Source organism: Equus caballus, chromosome 17, assembly GCF_041296265.1.
Source record: "Equus caballus isolate H_3958 breed thoroughbred chromosome 17, TB-T2T, whole genome shotgun sequence".
Lineage (NCBI taxonomy): Eukaryota > Metazoa > Chordata > Mammalia > Perissodactyla > Equidae > Equus > Equus caballus.
This window is the reverse complement of record NC_091700.1, coordinates 98,530,559-98,551,676: the sequence shown is the minus strand read 5'-3', so window position 1 is coordinate 98,551,676 and position 21,118 is coordinate 98,530,559. Positions and strand designations below refer to the sequence as shown.

Sequence of the window (21,118 nt, the reverse complement as noted above, 5' to 3'; positions counted from 1 at the left end):
ATATGTTAAAAAATATTTTTACTTGCATTGCTGAGATGGCATGAGCTTAAAAAAAATCCACAGAGGCCAAAACCGAAGTGAAAGAAGAGATCCCGGTTACCGCGAGAAATGTCTTCCTTCCTTTAGGCCAAACCCTGGAGCCTTGGGCTTCTTCCTGGAGGGCTGTGTGGGATCCAAGGTTCAGAGTGGGTGGGGAGGAGACACAGCCTGGGCAGAGCTTCCCGACCTCTCTCAGGCCTCACAAAGACGCTGAGGAATGTTGCTAGGAGGTTCTAGCCCAGAGCCCACTCAAGTTGGAAAGTGTAGCGTAGTCCATTGTCATAAAGCTAGAATGAGAAATAAATTTGACACGCAGAACAGAACAGCAAGGATGTAAATTGGTGCAACCACTGTGGAAAACAGTACAGAGGTTCCTCAAAAGATTAAGAATAGAACTACAGTGTGATCCAGCAATTCCACTTCTGGGTGTTTATCTGAAGAAAATGAAAACACTAATTCGAAAAGATACATGCACTCCCATGTTCACTGCAGCAGTATTTACAATAGCCAAGACTTGGAAACAACCTAAGTGCCCATCGATAGATGAATGGGTAAAGAAGATATGGTATATATGCATAATGGAATATCACCTAGCCATGAAAAGATGGTCAACCCCGAGGGGGTAAGTTTGCGTGCTCGGCTTCAGCAGCCCAGGGTTTCGCTGGTTCAGATCCTGGGTGCGGACACGGCACCACTAGTCAGGCCACGCTGAGGCTGCGTCCCACGTGCCACAACTAGAAGTACCTACAACTAAAATATACAACTATGTACTGGGGGGCTAAAAAAAAAAAAGTTGAACCCTAGAAACAAGAGTACAGTGATGGTTATTATCAGGGGCTGCGGGTATGGGAGATGGGGAGATATTGGTCAAAGGGTACAAGCCTTCAGTTATAAGATGAATGAGCACTGGGCTATCCAACGGACAACACAGCGATTGCAGTTAATGAGACTGTGTTGTGTACCGGAAACACCAAGAGAGTGGATCTTAAGTGTTCTCATCACAACGAAATGAAAGGTAACTATGTGAGGTGATGGATGTGTGAATTAACCTGATTGTGATAATCATTTCTCAAAATATATGTATGTCAAATCATCAGGTTGTACACTTTAAATGTATACAATTTTATTTGTCAATTATAACTCAATAAAGCTGGAGGAAAAAATATAATAAAATAAAAGTTGTGAAAAACAACAAACTAAATTCAAAGAAAAGACCATTATATTGATAATAAAAGAAATCAATAAAACAAAAATAATAACAGATTTGATCAATAAAACCAGATATAGGCATTTTGAAACGACTGATTAAATAGACTAATATTTGACAACCCAAGTTAAGAAGCAAGAGACAACACACAATAAACAACATTAGAAAAAAGTATACACAACTGTAGTCATCAAGGAGATAAAGATAATTAATAGCTTTAACAGGATGTCAAACAAATTTGAAAACTTAGATGAAATTGATTATTTTCATGGGAAATACAATAAAGAAAATGGAGCCAAGAAGAGGTAGAGATCCCGAACAAAAGGAACTGAAAAGGAGTCAGCATTGACTGCTAAAGTGATTACTTGCCCAGGTATTTCTAACAAATCTTTAAGGAACAAATAACTCCTGTGACATATAAATGCTTCCAGAGTGTAAAAAAGCGTAAGCCTTCTAAACTCCTCCTATACGGTTAATATAATCCTATATCAAAACAAAAAGAGAACAGCTTACCAAAAAAGCCTCATCTCAGGGACAGAAAAATCCTAAAATATTACCAAATCAAATGCAGAAGCGCATTAAAAGAAGAATCTGTCATGTCGACGAAGAGCTTATTCCAAGAATGTTAAGATTTTTCAAAACTAGAAAATTTACTAAATTTTAAAAAAGAAGATCCACATGTAGCTGCTTCTACCCCTACTCCCACTTAAAAGAAAGTACCTGACAGAATTCAAGACTAATTTCTGAAAATACCAGAAATCACAGGAGGAACTTTCCTGTACCCGACAGACAAACAGTATTTACTAGAAATCTCTGTCAACATCAGAATAATAGGGAACCACTCAAGGCTCTTCCATTAGAATCAGAACAAGGCTCTGAGGAAGGGACAAGACAAGTTATTCTCAGCGGGAACACTGACTGTCAGTCATGGAAATGCTCTAGGCACTTGTAATTCTGTAGTGATGGTCCTCTACCTAGAAAATCGGAGTCAACTGACAAACTTCTAGAACCAAGGAGAAATTTCAGCAAGCAAGGTGGCCAGATCAAGTATAGACATACGAAAATTAACTGCTTTCTTACATGCAGATAACAGCCAATAAGGCAAAGTCATGGAAAAATTGGCCCATTTATGGTAGCAACTAAAGTACAAAATACCAACAAGAAATATGAAGAAAACTATAAAACATCACTGAAGAATATAATAGATCCCATGAGTAAATGGAAATATACCATATACTTGCTTGAGAAGACTCAAATAGCAAGTATATAGGCATTCTCCAAATTAATCTATAATAGCTAATAGAAATGAATAGAACATTTGCCCTATTAAATATAAAAAAGATACTATAAACCTATTTTAACAAAAACAGTGAAGCTTTTTTTTTTGTAGGAATAAACAAACAAATCAGTGGAAACATTGAGACATCCGTGTATATAGGAAAATTTAGTATATAATAGAGTTGACATTTCATATGAGTGAGAAAGTAACGTACTATTCAGTATTGGGTTGAGACAACTAACCATCCATCTGGGGAAATGTTTGGTGAGGATCAATGCACAATATTATTTTAAGTTCCAGGCACTTTCACATACTTAGCTCATTTGAACTTCATATTAACACCTTGAGGGCTATGTATTATTACCCATTTTACAAAGGAAAATATTGAGCCTCAAAGAGATGAAGAAACGGCACACAGGTCACACAGCTCCCAAATACCAGAGGCTGAAGCTGGTCCACACCCCAGCACACCACACAGCATCGCTCTGATTCACCCATCACATTCAAGGAACTTCGATAACCCCCAATCCAAACACCAAATAAATTCCAGATGGAGAGAGGAGATATTTTTTTTAACGTAAAGAATATAGGAGAATATTTCATAACCTTAGAGTGGAAAGACTTTCTTAAGCAAAATATAATACAAACTCCTATAAAGAAAAAAAGTTCAGAGATGATGATCTCAAAATTTAAACCTTCTTTATGACAAAAGATGCCATAAACAAATACAAAATAACAACAACACACTGGGAGAAAATATTTGCACATAACAAAGCAATAGGAAAATGAATAATTTTAGAATAAATATAAATGGCCAATACATACCTGAAGAGTTGCAGAAAATCACTAGAAACAAGGAAAGTGCAAATTATATTTAAACACATATATTTATATGTAAAATATATGTGTGTTATATAATATGTACAAAATACATACTATTTTAAGTAGTTAATAAAATATATAACCATGTATAATTATATTTTTTAAGATAGGAAAAAATTTGATTTGGTTTATATCCAATGATAATAAAGGTAAGGGGAAGTGAGTATTCTCACACACTGCTGGGGGAAGTATAAAAGGGAACAGCTTTTTTCAGCAATTTGGCAGAAAGATAAAGTGTGAAAACCTTTTCTGCTAAAATTTCATTTCATGTATCTATTACAGAGAAATACTCATACATGTGCATGATGAGACCAACATAAAGATATTCATCTTAGAATGGTTTGCCACAAGGAAAATGTTGAAACAGTCTAAATGTTGCTCAATAGAGGAGTGTTTAAGTAAATTATGGCATATCTGTAGGACAAAATTATTTGCGGTACTTAATTATACGCTAATTAATCTTTATTTGTTGACATGGAGAGAACCCCAGGGCAAAGTGTTACACACGAAAAAAATTAGCTAGTTGAAGATCAATAGGCTATGATCCTGTTTATATAAAAAGCAAATCAAAGCAAACTATGTCTGCATAAGCGTGGTTCTGGTCATCTACTGCTATCTAGCAAACCGCCCCAAAATTAATTTGCTCAGGAATCGGTGACTTGCACAGGGCTGGGTGGGGACGCTCGGCTGTGCTCACTCGGCGTCCCCTGGGGCTGGAATCACCTGCAGGCTTGCTCACTCATGTGAATGGTGGTTGGCGCTGGCTTCCAGCTGAGACTCAGCTGAAGATGTTGCAGGAGCACCTGTCTGGTCTCCACAGGTGGCCGAGTCCCAGAGGGGAGCATCTGTGGAGAGCAGGGGTCAGTCAGAAGCTGTGCTGCCTTGCCCATCCTCGTCTCGGAAGTGTCTTGGCGTCACGTCTGCTGTATTTTCCTCGTGAGGGCAGGTGGGCAGTTTCACCTAGAGGCCATGGGAGGGAAACCAGACCCCACCTTTGACGGGAGAAGCGTGAGATTTGTGACTTTAAAGCCACCATAGTAGAGTGTGTATAATTTCCTAGAAAAACATCTGTAAAAATAGATACTCACCAACTGTTGACAGTTGTTCTCTCGAGGAGGTCAGCAGGATTGGGAAGTGGAGGCGGTGGTTGATTGGGTTAGTATACAAATCCAACTTGAACTAGCTTAGGAACAAAAGGATTCATTGACGTGCATTATCGACCGATCCAGGGGCTTATGTGGCTTCAGGGGCTCAAACAATGCCCTCAGGAGACCATATTTCTCTCCATTTTCCAGCAGACTTTCTCCACATGCTGGACAAGCCAATGCCCAGAATCCTAGCTCTAAATCCACACAGCTTAGCAGCTCCAGTGGAGGGAGAAAAAGTGATTGTGCTGGTAGTTCCAGAAAAAAGTTCCAGGAAAGATATGTAGGGACGAGCTTGGGGCACCCGCCCTTCTTCAGACTGTACATTCTTATACTCACCCCTGTGGCCAGCAGGGGGGCATTTTGGTTGGCCAGCCCTCGGTCCCCTGCCCACCTCTTCAGCAGCTGGTGACTCTTCTTATGCTGGTTTCCTTGGCTTAGGCACCTGGGGATTTTCCTTTCTGTGTGTGCTCCTGGGGATGTATTTAAAACTTTTTCCCTCAGTGTATTTCGTCCAGCATGTTTAGCGTGTGGGGCTCAGTCCCCCACACTGACGAGAAGGTCTTCGCGGTTCCCGTGGATTGAGCACACTGGGTCTCTCCACGTCATCTATTTGATTTCATCGTCTACACCTTTGCTTCTACAGCTGACCCTCTGCTCGCTCTTTCTGCACTGAAGGAATGTTGGCCTGACACCCTCAACTGTCAAGTCCGAGTTGCCTCATTGACGAGCACAACTTAACGCTCTTGGCGATGGAACCATTTTTTACCCCATGCACACTGCGTTGTCGTGACTTCACCAGAAATGACATTTGTTGGCTTCTTCCCTATGCCAGATATTAAAAAACATAAATAAAATTGTCAGAAGAGTCCTCCTACAAAGAGACCTTATAGGAGTAAAAGAGGAAATAAAATTAGTAAGTCTGCCCATGTTTTTGCTTCCTCGAGACATCAGCCTCAGTAATCACAGTAATCCTGCCACTCCGAGTCTTTGCTGGCATCATCAGATTTGCTCTTCTGTGGTCTATTTAGTTGTCTTATATTTTTCAAAGATTAGGTTGCACTGCAAACTCCGTGGCAGGAATTGTAACCTCATCTAAGATTTGCACCACACCAATACGTCCTGTCAGAGCTCGATAAATGATGATAATTGCTTAGTGTACAGTCAATGTTCAGATCGTGTTTGAAATATAGAGTAATATAAATAAACCCCACAAACCGTTTCATAATTGTCCTCACACATTCTGTTCTCACCCTTCCCTTCTGGAGCTCAATCCAGTTTTCACTTCTGTTGATGTTCTCGAGTCTAGAAATAAGGTTTCAAAATTTGCAAAGTGAAACGCTCCTTGCTGGTCTTTCGTGTTGACTGACGAGCGGGGAAGAACGCTGGGGAAGTTCATCCTTGTGCGTTATTACCTCCAACCAACTGATACTTTATGGCAGATGTTTGTGCCCTGCAAGTATTTCACTGCTAGTCAACTTTTAATTTTTCATGTTTATGGAGATCAATGTGCAAAGAATCAAAAATATGTTAAAAATCACGTATGCTGACCATGGAATAATTATGATCCTCACCACCACCTAATTTTTACTTACTCTTAAAATGCAAAAGTTAATTTCCATTCCCTGAGCACATCCCAACTCACAGGGAAAGAAGGAAGCCGGATCCAATCTGGTTGCCATGGTGGCAGGATAACGATCCACTTTAAACATGGCATCTATGAGGGCAAGGACTTCAAAAATGGAAAGCTTTACTCTAAACATAGTACCTGATGGTCCAAGCCAGGCTTGCAGCCGCTCAGCGTCTAGCGTGCCATCTGCCCCCTTGGCCACAGTTGATGCCAAGTGGATCTGTCTCCACTGAGGCCAAACTGTTTCTCCCGTCGCTCGTTTCTCACATCTACGCTGCAAAGAGAAAGCCGTGCTGCCTGGCCTCTCTGCTGCTCTGCCTCCTGGGTTTCCCGAGACGTCTCTGATCTTTTCCATCTCTGCTTACGGCATAGTCAGTCAGTTACTGTTACTTGCAACAAAAACATGCTTAAATACAATAATAGAGGAAACATAAATATTTATCAAGCAATTTCTCATGCAAAATAAATTTGGGAGACAGCAAACCATTTCTAAGCATCTTTTTAAATGGATAAATTGTTAATAAACCCTATGAACAATTATTTGCATTTGTTCTTATAAAATTTTATAATAGAAAATATTGAATGCATTGGTTGATCAAAATCTAACCGAATTCAATTTGTCGAATACGAATCATTTAGAAATATTGCATTTCTAATGGCCTATGCATTTATCCTAAAAATATTTCCTTCACACAAATCAATTTGAAACTCCATTTTAGGTGTGATTATAGAACGTTTAGAAAGTCTTCTAGGGGGCCAGCCCCGTGGCACAGCACTTAAGTTTGCATGTTCCGCTTCTCGCTGGCCTGGGGTTCGCCGGTTCAGATCCCAGGTCCGGACAGGGCACCGCTTGGCACGCCATGCTGTGGTAGGCGTCCCACATATAAAGTAGAGGAAGATGGGCATGGATGTTAGCTCAGGGCCAGTCTTCCTCAGCAAAAAATGAGGAGGATTGGCAGCAGATGTTAGCTCAGGGCTAATCTTCCTAAAAAAAAAAAAGAAAAGAATGTCTTCTTGGGCCGGCACCGGGGCTGAGTGGTTAAGTTCTCGCGCTCTGCTTCGGAGGCCCAGAGTTTTGCAGTTCGGATCCTGGGTGCGGACATGGCACCACTCATCAAGCCATGCTGAGGCGGCATCCCACATGCCACAACTAGAAGGATTCACAACTAAAAATACACAACTATGTACTGGGAGACTTTGGGAGAAAAAGGAAAAATAAAGTCTAAAAAAAAAAAAGAATGTCTTCTAATGCTTTAGAATGTTTTAAAATGTCTTGTTCTTTGTCGATTCTTAGATTTATTATTATTCGACACATTTTATTGAAGGCCTCTGGCTTTCCATGCAGAGCGACTGCCCACACGTGGAAGAGCACACGCAGCGGGACGGCGCTGCCCCTGAGGAACAATCCCAGAAGGAGGCAAGGCGGCCCCGTTAACTTGCTGAGCGGCCCCATCAGTCTGAGCCTGTATCCTCACCTCCACACGGAACGGACTGCACTCATATTCTGTCCACTCAAACTCAGTCGAGAGGTGAGTCAACAGAAGTTTAGTGGGCTTTGATTGCTGCTGAAAATAGAAACTCTTATTTCTCTACTTACTTCTGTGTTCTACAAACAGAATCATTTACGGAAAAGCAGCTGCAGACTTAGTTCTCATGCAGGATGAAAGACGAAGGGGCCACTTTCTTCTAGGCTGGACTCGACTTGTTTCTCTCCAGCTGTAAGGAAACTCAATTCCATTTTTCAGAACACATCTGTTAAAGAGAATAATCCACAACTGACCAAAAATATTACTCGAATCATTCGTATGGTGCTTAGTACTTACACGCATGAGCTGGGCTGATCCCGCTAGCTGTGGGATACACACTATAACTGGTATCCCACATGTATCACTGACATATTATCACAGTGCCCGAGGACAGGGGCTGAGAAAAGGGACATGGGAAACTAGTCCAGATTCAAACCTCTGACTTCAAATCTCACGCTGATTCTATGACAGCACTCTGCCCCTGGTAAAGCGCTTACAACCTTATGGGTGAAATGCAATCCTGAAATTTACGGTAGGACACGACAAGGAACATGCTTGGACGGTGCACTGGTTCACCTGGAGGAAAGGCAGGCGCATGTGAGGTACTTGGTAGCACAGGTCTTTCATTCAGGCAAGAAGCCCAGCAATGAAGACCCTGGGCTGTGCCTGCCTTGGGTTCCTATTCCAGCTCCACTCTTGGACCAGGCACTTCTTAGGTCTTCTTGAGTTTTCTCAGTCCTAAGTTGAAGGTAATTCCCTACCACACAGGGCAGTGAGGACCCAGACAGATCACTGTAGACACTTAGCTCTGCTCCTGGCCTCGATCAGTACGGGCCAACAGGGCCAGGCCCTGACCACTGGGCAGGTCTCTTGGTGCAGCATGCTGGTATGAGGATGGAGGTTTTTCAGCCAAGGGAGGGAAGTATGGCCTGGTGAGAATCAGGTCCTGTCACTTGGGTCTTGGCATCCTGTCCAGGAATACTAACATCTACATGACAGGGTTGTTACAAAGAGTTAACACAAAGTATACAAAATACCGAGCACAGAGTGAGCACACAGCTGACGTTAAATGGTGGCTGTTAATTTTATATCAGGGATGTTGAATAACTTTAAAGCTGACTTGCTTAAACAAGCGTTTTGTTTACTAGAAAAACTCTGGGGGCTGGCCGGGTGGCATAGTGGTTGAGTTTGCGCGCTCCCTTCGGAGGCCCAGGGTTCATAGGTTGGATCCCAGGCACTGACCTACCCACAATGCTCATCAAGCCATGCTACGGCAGCATCCCACATATGAAATAGAAGATGGCCACAGATGTTAGCTCAGCAACAATCTTCCTCAAGCAAAACGAGGAAGATTGGCACAGATGTTAGCTCAGGGCCAATTTTCCTTACCAAACAAAGAAACTCTGGTTTAACGAAGCATTGCTAATACAAGTCAAGATTTAATCTGTTAGTCTGCATGCTCTTCTTTCTAATCAGGGAATGTAAATTGAGAAAGTATGGATCCCATCTTTTAATTTTTTTAGGAAGATTAGCCCTGAGCTAACTGCTGCCAATCCTCCTGTTTTTGCTGAGGAAGACTGGCCCTGAGCTAGCATCCGTGCCCATCTTCCTCTACTTTATATGTGGGACGCCTGCTACAGCATGGCTTGACAAGTGGTGCCGTGTCCGCACCCGGGCCACCGAAGCGGAACGTGTGCACTTAACCGCTGTGCCACCGGGCCAGGCCCTCAATCCCATCTTGATGATCAAAATCAGGTAAGAGAGAGCAGTCGAGGCAAGGAAAGAGAAGGGACTTACTGCTTTTCTCCACTCCAGTTAAAACCGTCTTTGCAGTCACCCTTTTTTATGGGGGGAGAGGACACAGCACACTGGTGTTTGGTTTGTGAGGAAAACAACTGGACAGTTAAAACATTTGGAAACAAAGCTCCTCATAAAAACCTGCAGAGGCCACCTTGACTCCCGACACACCTCGTTCCCACTCTCTTCCTGAGCCCTCCACACACATGGGAACTGAGAGCAACGAGAACTAAGAGCCTGGAGAACAGCAGTAATTTCTCCAGATGAGACAAATCCAGAAGCTTTCCTCCCAAACCGCCCGAAACCACGTGGCCCCCAAGATTAAGGAGGAATGGATTCCAAGATAAACGGAGAGGGACACAGAAAATAGCCACAAAACCTTGTTCTACACATGCCATGACTGCAAAGAATCCTCAATCAGACAGATCAATGGAGAAGAGCCAGACCTCCTGCAAAAGCCCATTATGTCTTTAAGAGTGCAGAGACAAAAAATTAATAATTGTGCCTAATGAAAAGGTTTATCATCTTACATTTTCCCCTGAACTGTAACTATATGACCACGAGATACAAAAAGTTATTTCAAGTAAATACCTATTCTTTCTAAAATAAGCACATAGCAGTAATGAAAAGGCTTTGACTTTGGCAAACGCTTCCTTACTTCAGCACTCGCAGCCTCTGATGGTCCCTGTATGGAGATGACCACACAATGTCCACGTGGGTGGCCCCGGGGTCCTGTCACTGCAGCAGTCCTTCTCAGGACACGGAGCCACCCTGCACGTCCCCTGCCCCGGGAGCACCGTGCCATGCCTGCTCAGTCCACACCAGCTCATTGTAATGTTCTACATTTAAAAGAAACAACGCCTAGACATTTGTCTTCACTGGAAATTTCACTAAAGGTAGGGAAAAAATATCCAGCATGTGATTAACTACATGCTAGACTCTTACTCACTGAACCTTTTATTTTTCAGGATCACCCTAGATGAAACAGATACTTTAAAAGTGAAAAACCATTGATCGAGAGTTAAGCAGTTTATTCACTACCAAACCCCTAAGGGGCAAAGATGGGGTACAAAACAGCAAGATGCGGCCCCTGTGCTTGTCTCCACGACAGCTGTCTGCACGGAAACTGAACAGATACGAAGAAATCTGGTATTAGCAACTGTGTTCCATTCAGTCTTTAGTCTCATAACTTAATTTTCATTATTAGCTCAAATTAAAATAGAAGTGAAAACTGGCAAAGAGAGTTTTAACCAAATATTCTTTTAAACTACTTTTATTGCCATTAGATTATCTAGTATTTTAACTTATTTTCATGTAATCAACTTTTGTGTTTAGGTAAATCTTATCAAATTTAAGCACTCAAGATTCTTAAATGTTTTGGAGTTTTGCTGGAAAGTAAATGCCTGTTTGTAGGTATTGATAAGCGAAAAGTTCACATTTTAACGTATCATCAACTACAATTTGCATTTCTCTACCAAATAGCCCTCTATAATGGAAATTCACTGTAAAACAGGAATTTACATTTGTTACAAAGAAAGTTCTCAATAATTGTTTATCAAATGAACAATCAGAAAACAACTTATTGTGTTAGTTATAATAAACACATGCCATAATGATCCTTAGATGCTAAGCGGTTACTAAACTCTTGCTTGTGGAGCTTCATAGACTGTAAAACACACTATGAGAGAAACAAACCTTCTCCAATATAGTACGCCTAAGGTGAACCACCTATCACTCAGAAATGGAAACTCCGCTGACCCTTTTCACTACGTGGGCAATTAAGGACACAGGTTATCAGGCAAGAGGTCAGTCTAAATCAGAGGTCAGCAAAGTTCTTCCGCATGGGGGCAGAAAATAAATAATTGAGGGTTGGGGGGGGGGGGGTCATCCGGTCTCAGTCCCAACTATTCAACTCTGCCATTGTACAAAAGCAGCCACAGACAATATGTAAGCGAGTGAGCATGGCTGTATGCCAACACTTTATTTATGGACACTAAAATTTGAATTTCATATACTTTTCATGTGTCATGAACTAGGAATCTTCTTCTAAGTTGTTAAGCATTCAACAAGGTGAAGATCACTCTTGGCTCACAGGCAGTACACAGGCAGATGATGACTGGATTCCGTCTGCAGGCAGGAATCCCCAGCTCCTCATCTATCTATATATATATATATTCTGTTTTGACACTTAGTGATTTGCTTGCAATTAGGTAACTTCTACTTCATTATTAAGTGACAACAATAATACAAAATTTGCTTAAGGCTTTGTTTAAACTGCTGGTGTACAAATTTTTAAGACAAACACTTAAAAATTACTTATGTCAAAATTAAATGTACTGCTGGAGGAACAAACCGGCCAAGTTTCATTCATCTCCTGACGTCACATCTGTACAGCTCTCGTGCACACAGCAGGAAACACATCTTGGTTTCACCATGGCATCTGGCTGCACTTCTGACTATAATACAGCAAGTGCAAGTTCACTTGGAAATGTACATTTATACACTTTAAATAAACTAAAGACAGCTACACTATGATGTGTGATAGCAAAAGCGTAACCTGAAGTTCCATGACTAGACCACTTCTATTTGGTTTTATAAAAAATGTACCAAATCATTTAAAAATGACCATTTGGGGAATGGACCAGTATACAAAATGTTTGTCATGTAAAATTTAGCCATTTATCTTTTTAAAAAATAATCTTCAAATTTTAAACCTTTTTATTAAATTGTTATATGGATATACACTATTATAGCAAGAAACAAATTTACTATGGGCTATATTTTTAGCAACTTGGCTAATTTTTTAAAAATTAAATAACATAGCAGCTAAATGAAATCTTTTCTTTCCACATTTAATATGTTAGATTGCTTCCAAGTCATCCCCCACCCGAAAAAAAGAAGAATCAGTCTGAGACTCACTTGAGTGTTTAATTCAAACCTCTATTTGCAGTTTCTAAAATGCTGATCCACAGACCACTTTCCTGTTACACATGTGTACCAATGAAAACAAAAGGCAAAGACAATCACTGCCATCCCTACAAAAGGAATGGCTGCTTTTCTAACATTCTTTAAAAATATACACTGTACAGTCCTTGTGCCTCCCCAGAGGTGGCGATGGAATAAATACACGGGCCCGTCTTGTCTCCCTGCTCAGCGAGGTCCCCCAACTACCTGTTGTAAGCCCTCTCCTTTTTGGACTTCTCCAGGGCTTTGTCCATGGTTTTCTCATTCTCCCCTCGACATTTGGGACAGTACCACTTGCCCTTTGGTTTATGATTCAGTCCCACGCAGGAGAAGTGGAACCACTCGATGGGGCACTCGTCGTTGTCACAGCCGATCATTTCCCCGTAGGAGACCTGATTGCACAGGCAGTAGGTCGGCTCGTTGGGGTCGATGGGAAGGTCTGTGGGGGACGCTTCCCTCTCCGCTTTGGCCTTGGAGCGCTTCTTCTTCTTGGACGCTTTTGCTTTCTTCTCCTTAGGTGTTCCTGAGGTGATGTCATCGTGCTCGTGATTATTGGCTGCGTTCTCTCGATTCTCGTTGTTGCGCTGTCGCCGGGACCTCTTGTTATTGGGCTTTTCTGCCTGAGTGATTGTCTCGTTCTTGGACTTATCTTGGCCGGCTTTGCCACTGTGGCCGGTGGTGTCACTGACCTCTTGATGCGCCTCAAAGAGTTCCACGTGACTGTCCACCTGCCTGGTCCGGTTCTCCACCAGCTCCACCATCTGACTGACAATCTGGATCTTCTCGTCGCCCAGCTCCTGGCTCCGAATCAGGGCTCTCTGAATGCAGTGCAGCACTCGCCTCTTCTGGGTGCCATCCGTCTCACGTTTAAACTTCTCATAATAGTCATCTAGCTCCTTCAGGATTTCTGGAAAGGAAACATAAGCATTACACCTATAAACACTACTGAGCCTTTAATTTAATTCTCTAGTCTACAGAAAAGTAATTGCAGAGGACAGAAATGATGAACGCAAGGCTTCCTTATATGAAAATCCTATAACCTGCAGGCCTCTCTAGCAGACCTTTTTTTCCTGTTGAAAAAAATCCGTGGAACTAAATACAAATGTCAACGTGGTTCCCATTTAGCTAAGTGGCACTCAGAGCTCCCCAAGGGACTCTGTAGTGCATTCAGAAGCATGGGCAACAAACACTCCTGGGATAGGCAATTAAGGGGAAAAGTTCAAATTTAGGGGGAGTGCTGGGGCCCAAACTTTTTTTCCTATAAAATGAATGACTATGTCCTATATTTCCACTGTTTTTACTCAAATATTTTTTGAATAATTTAAAGGCCTTTATTCTCTCTATTTCAATGTACCAACGTCTACAACACCCTAATCAAGTGGAGAATGTATATTATAAATACTATTTAGTGACCCAGGCCCTGGGTTATTCAGTCACGTTGTTTTCCTCCTAGCACTTTATTCCTCTGTATTACTGAAAACAAGAATGGTTTATCACAATAAGCTTTGCTTTAAAATACAGGTGGCAGATTTTACCTGTGCTTTTATTGCTTAACACAACAACATATTCATATCTATGAAAGTTAACAGATTTTAAAACATTATCAAAAACAAAAACCCCTCAGTACTAAATTTAAACCTTCTTGGACAGGTTAGAAGACAGTGTATGTCATTTTAACATGTAATTTGTCAAATGTAACTAGGTAAGTTCTCAAGAAATGAAAGCTGTTAAATAACCTGATTGAAATAAGAAAAGTAAATATTCTGGCCAAAAACCTATTTAAATACACAGATAAAAATTCCCAGAGTCATCTTCCCCAAACAGCTACATTAAACTAAATAGTATCAGATTTTTTCCTGAAACTCTTTTGCAGTCTCTTAAAATAAGGCAATTCTGCTCTCCAACTAGGAAGTATGTGAGGTGATGTGGGGGGAAAAACGTATAAAATGTAAGCATCACTCCTTCCAGATTTCAAGAGTGGTAAGGCACAAACCTAACGCTAGAGAAAACGTAGGAACTCCGGCCGACACTGAGGTCACCTAAACGCTGTGTTATTTTCCAGGCTATATTCTTAAACTAAAGATAGCTCTGACCATACCTTCCTAGAGGAACAATGTAGACTGTGCCACCAGAAAGAAGGAATGCCATAGTCTTATAATCTCTTAGAGTAATTAATTTTGAAAATAAATAGCCATGCCCAACTTAATCCAAGCTCTATTCCATAGATGTTAAAATATGTTTCTGCCATTTATTCTTAAACGGGTTGCACATTACAAAACTGTTATCATTTGGTTTAATCAATAACCAAATTTCTAAAGACAATGTTAGCATTTCATAGGAAAGAAAACAATTCTATCACACAGCTAACATAAAATTTAATAACATACAGCTTCTTTTACATCACAGGCAAGCTTACACACATGAGAAGCCTCACTTGTGGGAAAGAAAGAAACACCCCATCACAAAATTACTAAGAAGTAATTCTGTTTCCAACACAATTGCATGTACTTAGGCGCCTCAAGCAAAGTACTCTGTCCCGAAGGCACTGTCGCATAGGCATCTCTAAACAGGAACGCCATGAGAGCTAACTAGGGGGGCATCCTCCGGGACACGCGGCTTCTTCGGCTCCATCAGCTCAAAACGCTGCTGACCCTTTCTTCTAAAAATAAAACTGCTCCACACCGACATCAACGTAGGAAAGCAACGGTACCACAAAAACAATTTAAGGATTAAATGAGACTGCAGCCACATTTAATCAGATCTGTCTGATTATTAGAAATGCATTTTAATTTTGCATAAGGCTTGCACTGAAGTTCTTTATGAAACCAACTTCCATGGTGGGTAAGTATTTAAAAAATAACATGTAAAAACAATGCAAAAATAACTTTGAAGAATTCAAAAATAACCTCAAATACCATTTAAAATCGGTAAACTAACTATAATCATCCTTATCAATTAATCTCCAACTGATGCGTCCTAAGCAAAAGACCGTTAACCAAGTTTCGCGTGCAACACAGTTGTTCTTTAAAAGTAAGAGCTTAATTGACCTCAACCTTTATAGTGAGCCCCACCCAGGTGAGCCGTGACGAGGGCCATGACGGACGTGCAGGCTTCCCGGCTCACTCGCTTGGGGTGGGGGTCGTGGTGGGACTTACATCCCCGCAGGACCCGAACGGGCCCCGCGGCGAGTGCTCAGCCCGCCGGAGATGCCCGGGTTCCGAGGCGGCAGGACGACAGGGGGAAGCCCCCTTACGGGGTGTGCACACGAGGGCGCTGCAACACTATAAAGATAAACTTTGCCGTCTTCAAATGTCCTAAATGCTAGTGACGACGAATTCCAGACGGACCGTGGAGACCTTTAAGTCAGCCCGCTACCGTTACAGCCCCGCGCCCAGCGCACTCAGGACCCGCGGCGCCGCCCGGCTGTCCCCGGCCCCGGTCACTCACGCTTCTGCCGCCGGTCGGCATAGAGGCGGCCCGGGGCCACCTGCGGCCCCGACTCGCGCGTCCCTGAGCTGCGTCCTCGGAAGTCGCGGCTGCAAGCCTCGGCAGCCTCGCCCGCGGGCCTCAGGCGCCGCCATTGCTCCGCGACCGGAAGTGGCCGGTTCGGGCCCCAGAGCGGGGGCGGGGCCGGTGCCCGCCAATGGGGAGGCGGCCAGGGGGCGGCGCGCCCCGCCCCGGAAGCCGCTGCCTATGGACACCGCCGAGCAGGAGCGCGGAGGCCAGGCGGAGCGCCAATCACAGCGCAGGGCCAGAGAACACTGCCCGCCCCAGCAGCGCCAATGGCCAAGCCGAGGCTGGAGGCCGGGCAACAAGAAGACTTCAAACCAACTCGGCCTCCTCCCTCCTCCCCGCCCCTCTACGAAAGCGAAAAAGGAAGGCAGCGGAAACAGAGAGCCGTGCCAGTCAATGCGCACGGCCCGCCCCGCCCCGGCCCAGCAGCCAATGGCTCACCAGCAGATTGATAAGGACATTCCATGGGCAACGCCACGGCCAATCACAAGGAGGCCGAGGCGGAACGTTCGCAATATGCTAATAAGCCTCTTATAAAAGTCGCTGCGAAGGCGAGCCTCGGGCAGAGCGCGCAGGGGCGCCTTCCCGGCAGGGGTTCTCTATCGGCTTCGGGGCGAACAGTCGCTTTCCACCTCCCCCCTCTCTTCCGTTTCCCTGCTGCGCAGCCCTGTAAACATTAGTAAACTCCGAGTGACGATCCACGTTCCAAACACAGCCCCCAATGCCGGGCCTGACCTGGCAGGAAAGTTTCCCCAACAGCCAACAATTCCCAGCGGACGCGAACCCTCCGCCTCTCTCCGGCACTCTGGGCGGCAAGGGCTGCAGAGAACGAACGACCCACAGGTCCTCTCTTCTGCCATGTTCCTCTCCAAGCCGACAATCTTTGCCCGCGCCCCCCGAGCGCAGCACAGATGGGCCACTTCCTCGCCCCATCCTCCCCTCCCTGTCCTCCCCTTCCTCACCGCACGCACGGAATAAAGCCCTGGCCCTCCGCAAACTACACCCGGCCGCGTCGCCCTCACTCGGTGTCCAGCACCACGGGAGGGCCGGGGGACTGGGCGGGGGCGACCGGGAGGACACCGAGCGCAGTACCGACCCCGGACTTTATGTAACACTCATATTCGGGACTGGGTGGGGGTGGCTCTGAGGATGGCGAGCAGGGCCGGGGGACCCCTGGCCCGCAGCGCCCTCGCCAGCAGCCCTGCGCGCAGCCCCGTTCCTGCACCCCTCAGCCCTGGCGACCGCCGCACATCCCTCCCTCCCTCCGCGCCGTAGCCTGCGCCCCCTGCGCCCCCTCCCCCGCAGCACCCCGCCTCGTCACTTCACTACAAAGAGCGCTTTGCTCGCGCAGCCTGGCATTGAGACCTCTCGTTCCTCCTTCCTCCTCCGTGTCCGGGCTTCGCGCACAAGGACCTTGGCGAATCAAAGACGCTCCAGACCTTTTGTTCCTGCCCTGCCAGGGCCGCCGCCGCGGGCCCGCAGCTCCCCGGGCGGGGAACAGGACGGCCCGCGGCCCCGCGGCGCGCCGCGACCGGCGGGGATGGAGCGGCCGCCCCCGCCCATCCATCCCGCCGTACCTTGGTATTTCGCGTCGATCTCCCGCATCAGCGAGACGTTTCTCTGCAGGTCGAAAGGCAGGGACTCGATGGAGTCCAGGTAGTCCTCCACATAGTTCACCAGGTGGATCTGCTCCCCGTTGGCAGGGCTCAACATGGTTCACCGAGGTCCCCGGCGACTCGGCGCGGCTTTCCGCTTCCTCCAGCCCCCGCCCCCTCGGAGCCCAGCGCTGCAAAATGCAAAGCTCCCGCCCGCCGGCGCCCCCCCTCCGGCCGGCCCCGCGCCGCTACATCTGCGAGCCGCGCCGCCTGGGCCCGGGGACCCGGCGCCTGGCGGGCCGGGCCGGCGCTCGGCGGCCGCGGGCGCGGGGCGGGCGCGGGCGGGCGTGCGGGCGCGCACCCCGGCGCAGGGGCCGGGGCCGGGGCCGAGCGAGCGCGGGAAGGGGCGCGCGCCGCCCGCCGCGCCGCACTTGTCCAACGTGGAAAACCCAAATACCAGTTTCAAACACTTGGGAAACATTCGGGGCCCCGCACCGCGCATGCGCCCCGTTCCCCCCCTCCCCCCGCCCGCGCCCCCTCCCCGCGGGCCCCGCCCCCGCCGCATTCACGCCCCTCACCGGCCGGGCCGCGCGGGGGTGTGGCTTTGTCTGTCACTTTTGCCGGGGCGGGGGGCGGGGGTTGCGGGGGCGGGGGCGGCGCGCGAGGCACAAACTTTACTAGGAGTTTCGCACTTGGAGGCAGAGCCTGGCGGGCGGCGCTGCAAGCCCGCCGGGGGACGCGCGGTGGCGGCCGGCCCCGCCGAAGATCCGGCCGGAACGGACGCGGCCGCGAGCCCGCGGCCTCCGAGACCATCGCATACCCAAGGCACCACCTCCGTGTCCCCACTGATCCCCTCACTCTCCCAGGCCCACCGTGCAGCGGGACATAAGTACGGCCCAGAACAGACGGGCAACTCCGAGAGCCAATCCGCTTTCCGCCCTCCCCTCGGTGGCCCAATCAGGATGAAGAGGAGGCGGGGCGAGCGCGGGAGACTCCTCCTGGGATCTTACTACTAGAAACCCGCGTCCTCCGGGTGGGCGGAGGGGAGGGCGGGCCGAGCAGGGCGGAAATGGTGGAGCATGCGCACTTATGCGGCCAGGGCGGCCGCCGGCCCGCGCGGGAGACCTACCATTCGGCGGCCGGACCACCACTCCCAGCAGCCTCGGCGCCTCGCGCGCCTGCGCGGTCGTCACCTCCCTCCCTTTGTGTCGCGGGCTGGAGCCAAGCGCCGAGCGGCTTGGAGACAAAGGGGCCCGAGAGGGGAGCTGCTCGCCGGGCATGGCCCCCGCAGAGGGCGGGCGACGTGACCCCTTCCCGCATGTGCCCTGCCATCCGCTCTCAAGTCCGCTCTCCGACTTGGAAAGACCACCCAAACGGGGGCGGGGCAGGCGTGCGGTCGCCGGGGTCGCGGGGTCTCTCCGCGTGCTGTCTCGGCCCCTCCCCTCCCCCGCCGCTCCCTTCCCCGCCCCACTCTCCGGATCTGGACTTTCTGAAAACCCGGGCGCCCACCATCCGGTTGCCTAGGCGACGGGCCCGCGCACAGGCCCGCCCCTTCCGGCCGAGGCTCCGCCCCGGGGGCGTGGCCTCGCCCCGCCTTTGTCCGCGCGGCGCGGGGCTGCGCTCCGGCTAGTGCATCTTGGCCGCCCCGCGCCCGCTCCGCTCCGCTCCGCTTCCCGCGCCGACCCGCTCCCTGCGGTGGGCGGGCGCCTGGGCGCCGCTCGGACCCGGCCGGTTCGTCCGGCCCGCCTCGTCACGGCTCCGCAGCTCCGCGCCCGGCGGCGCTCTGCCTCTCTTCCTCTTGCTAAGGTGCACGGTTCGGCCTGGCCGCCGGGATTGCCCCGCTGCCATCCCGGTCTCACCGCTTACGCGTAAAGCGGTTACACCGCCGCTCAGGCCGGCGCGCGTTCCGGGGTTCGGATTCGGGATGTGCAGCGAAACGATCTTGTGACAACCGAGACCACTGGGAATTTTTAAGTGACTGTATGTAATCCAGTGACATTTGGACCAGTCCAATTTCTGTGATCTAGATGATTATCCGCAGTGGGTCTGATTCCGGCGATCTGTAGGGCATCTTGTCGTAGGGAGGCCAGTACAGCAAATGAGACTAAATGGAGCTGTTCTGTCTTTGGAAATGGATTCTTCACATTGGAACGTTGCTGCGGTGATAGACGACGAGTAATATTTACACTTGGAAGTAAATGGATTTGATCTTCACTGTTAAACCTCCTCTTCCCCCACCTACAGAAGGAGAACGTTCACTTTGATGTTTGGGAAAGTGGTTATTTTACTGACAGATTCTCACTTCTTCCAGTCTCGGCTCAGTTAAAAGCAAATGATGAGTAAAGTTTCATTTCATTTCATACAATAAAATTTATTGGCCACTAGTCTGCACAAAAGACTAACACTATGACATTATGTGGAAATGAGACGGAATAGAACAGAAAGAAGGCACAAAGGTGAATAAGAAACATTATGCCTTTTCCTCTTAAGAGCATATAAGTAATTTTAAATTACAATAGCAAGAAAGAAAGAGGTTCTTTTAATTCTTGAATTAATTGGGTCTGGAATGAGTAGTGTTTATCTGAATTTAAGAATAAAGGTTAGAAATCATTTGCCCCTTTCAACGATAATCAAGCCAGAGTTTGACTTAGGTTGTCTTTTCAAAAAATCACGATACTATCCGAATAATGATTCTTCTCATGTTTTCATGGACTTCACTGATGCATAAAACAAAAAGGCATCTTATTCATTCCACAAGAAATACTTAGCGAGTGCCCACCACGAGCTGCTACCTGCTGTTCTATGCACTGGGATACAGTGGTGAATAAGGAGCTTACATTCTATTAGATATTTAACTTCCCCCTTGGAATAAAAACTAAGAAAATATTTTATTTATTAGCTTTACAGAATTGTTAAAATATATACCGATGACTTCACAGTTTTCTGAACAAGGTTAGAAGACCAATAGCTAAAACATAATTAACTATGATTGTGGATTTAAAATATGCCACTAAGGAAAATTGTTTAATTTTGAGGATACATTAAAGAATCTTGGTAGTTTCAGTTTTGCTCTTTGAAATGCGCTGCAAAAATAGATATTAAAGCTTTTTTTCTAAAATTATATCTCTAGTTAAACTGGAGATGCTCAAACCTATGGAAGTAAAAGATAAGAGATGAACATAAAATTCTTTATGTTTTGAAGTGCTTAAAAAATAAATCCTAACGCATTCATCTCAAACTTGAAATGCCCTAAAGAGTATGTTACTTTATCTATTCTACTATAGATTTACAAGATTTTGCCTTGAAAGAAATTGTAATATTGAGAACTTATTTTTGTTCTTGTCATTTAGGACTAAGAAATGGTATTCGAAATATTTTGTAATCATTAATTTTAATACACTTCCTTGTTCTGACCTAGATGGAGGAGGAGTCACTTCAAATTAACAGATTCTGGGTTTTTTTGGTAGATATGCTAATAAATCTTCCCGGTCTCTTTTACTTTACCTTAATCTTCAACCTGCAAAAGGAATCATATTTTTAA

General features: G+C 46.3%; 2 protein-coding genes and 1 long non-coding RNA gene across 6 annotated transcripts in view; 1 reads left to right on the top strand and 2 right to left on the bottom strand.

The window, feature by feature from the left end:
• Positions 1–3,851: 3,851 nt before the first annotated feature.
• LOC138918421 (uncharacterized) lies at positions 3,852–6,539 on the bottom strand. Its single transcript, XR_011427841.1, has 3 exons — positions 6,321–6,539; positions 4,496–5,378; positions 3,852–4,367 (listed from the first exon to the last, which is right to left on the bottom strand). It is a non-coding gene; the product is annotated as an uncharacterized lncRNA (long non-coding RNA).
• A 5,875-nt stretch (positions 6,540–12,414) lies between these two features.
• On the bottom strand, positions 12,415–19,095 carry ING1 (inhibitor of growth family member 1). 2 transcript variants are annotated; one of them, XM_023621839.2, is made up of 2 exons: positions 18,707–19,095; positions 12,415–13,376 (listed from the first exon to the last, which is right to left on the bottom strand). In XM_023621839.2, the coding sequence occupies exons 1-2, from the start codon at positions 18,855–18,857 to the stop codon at positions 12,673–12,675; spliced, it is 855 nt and encodes a 284-aa protein (XP_023477607.1). In that variant the 5' UTR covers positions 18,858–19,095; the 3' UTR covers positions 12,415–12,672. The 2 variants fall into 2 exon arrangements, with proteins under 2 accessions (XP_023477607.1, XP_023477608.1); XM_023621840.2 differs by lacking the exon at positions 18,707–19,095 and adding an exon at positions 17,560–17,890.
• Positions 18,798–21,118, top strand: part of CARS2 (cysteinyl-tRNA synthetase 2, mitochondrial) — a 70,552-nt gene continuing 68,231 nt past the window's right edge. For 2 of the 3 annotated variants that reach the window (XM_070240004.1, XM_023621833.2), the window contains exon 1: positions 18,798–20,033. The gene's annotated coding sequence lies outside the window, so the exon portion shown is untranslated. The remainder of the gene's footprint in view (positions 20,034–21,118) is intronic. The other variant, XM_070240005.1, reaches the window with a different exon arrangement.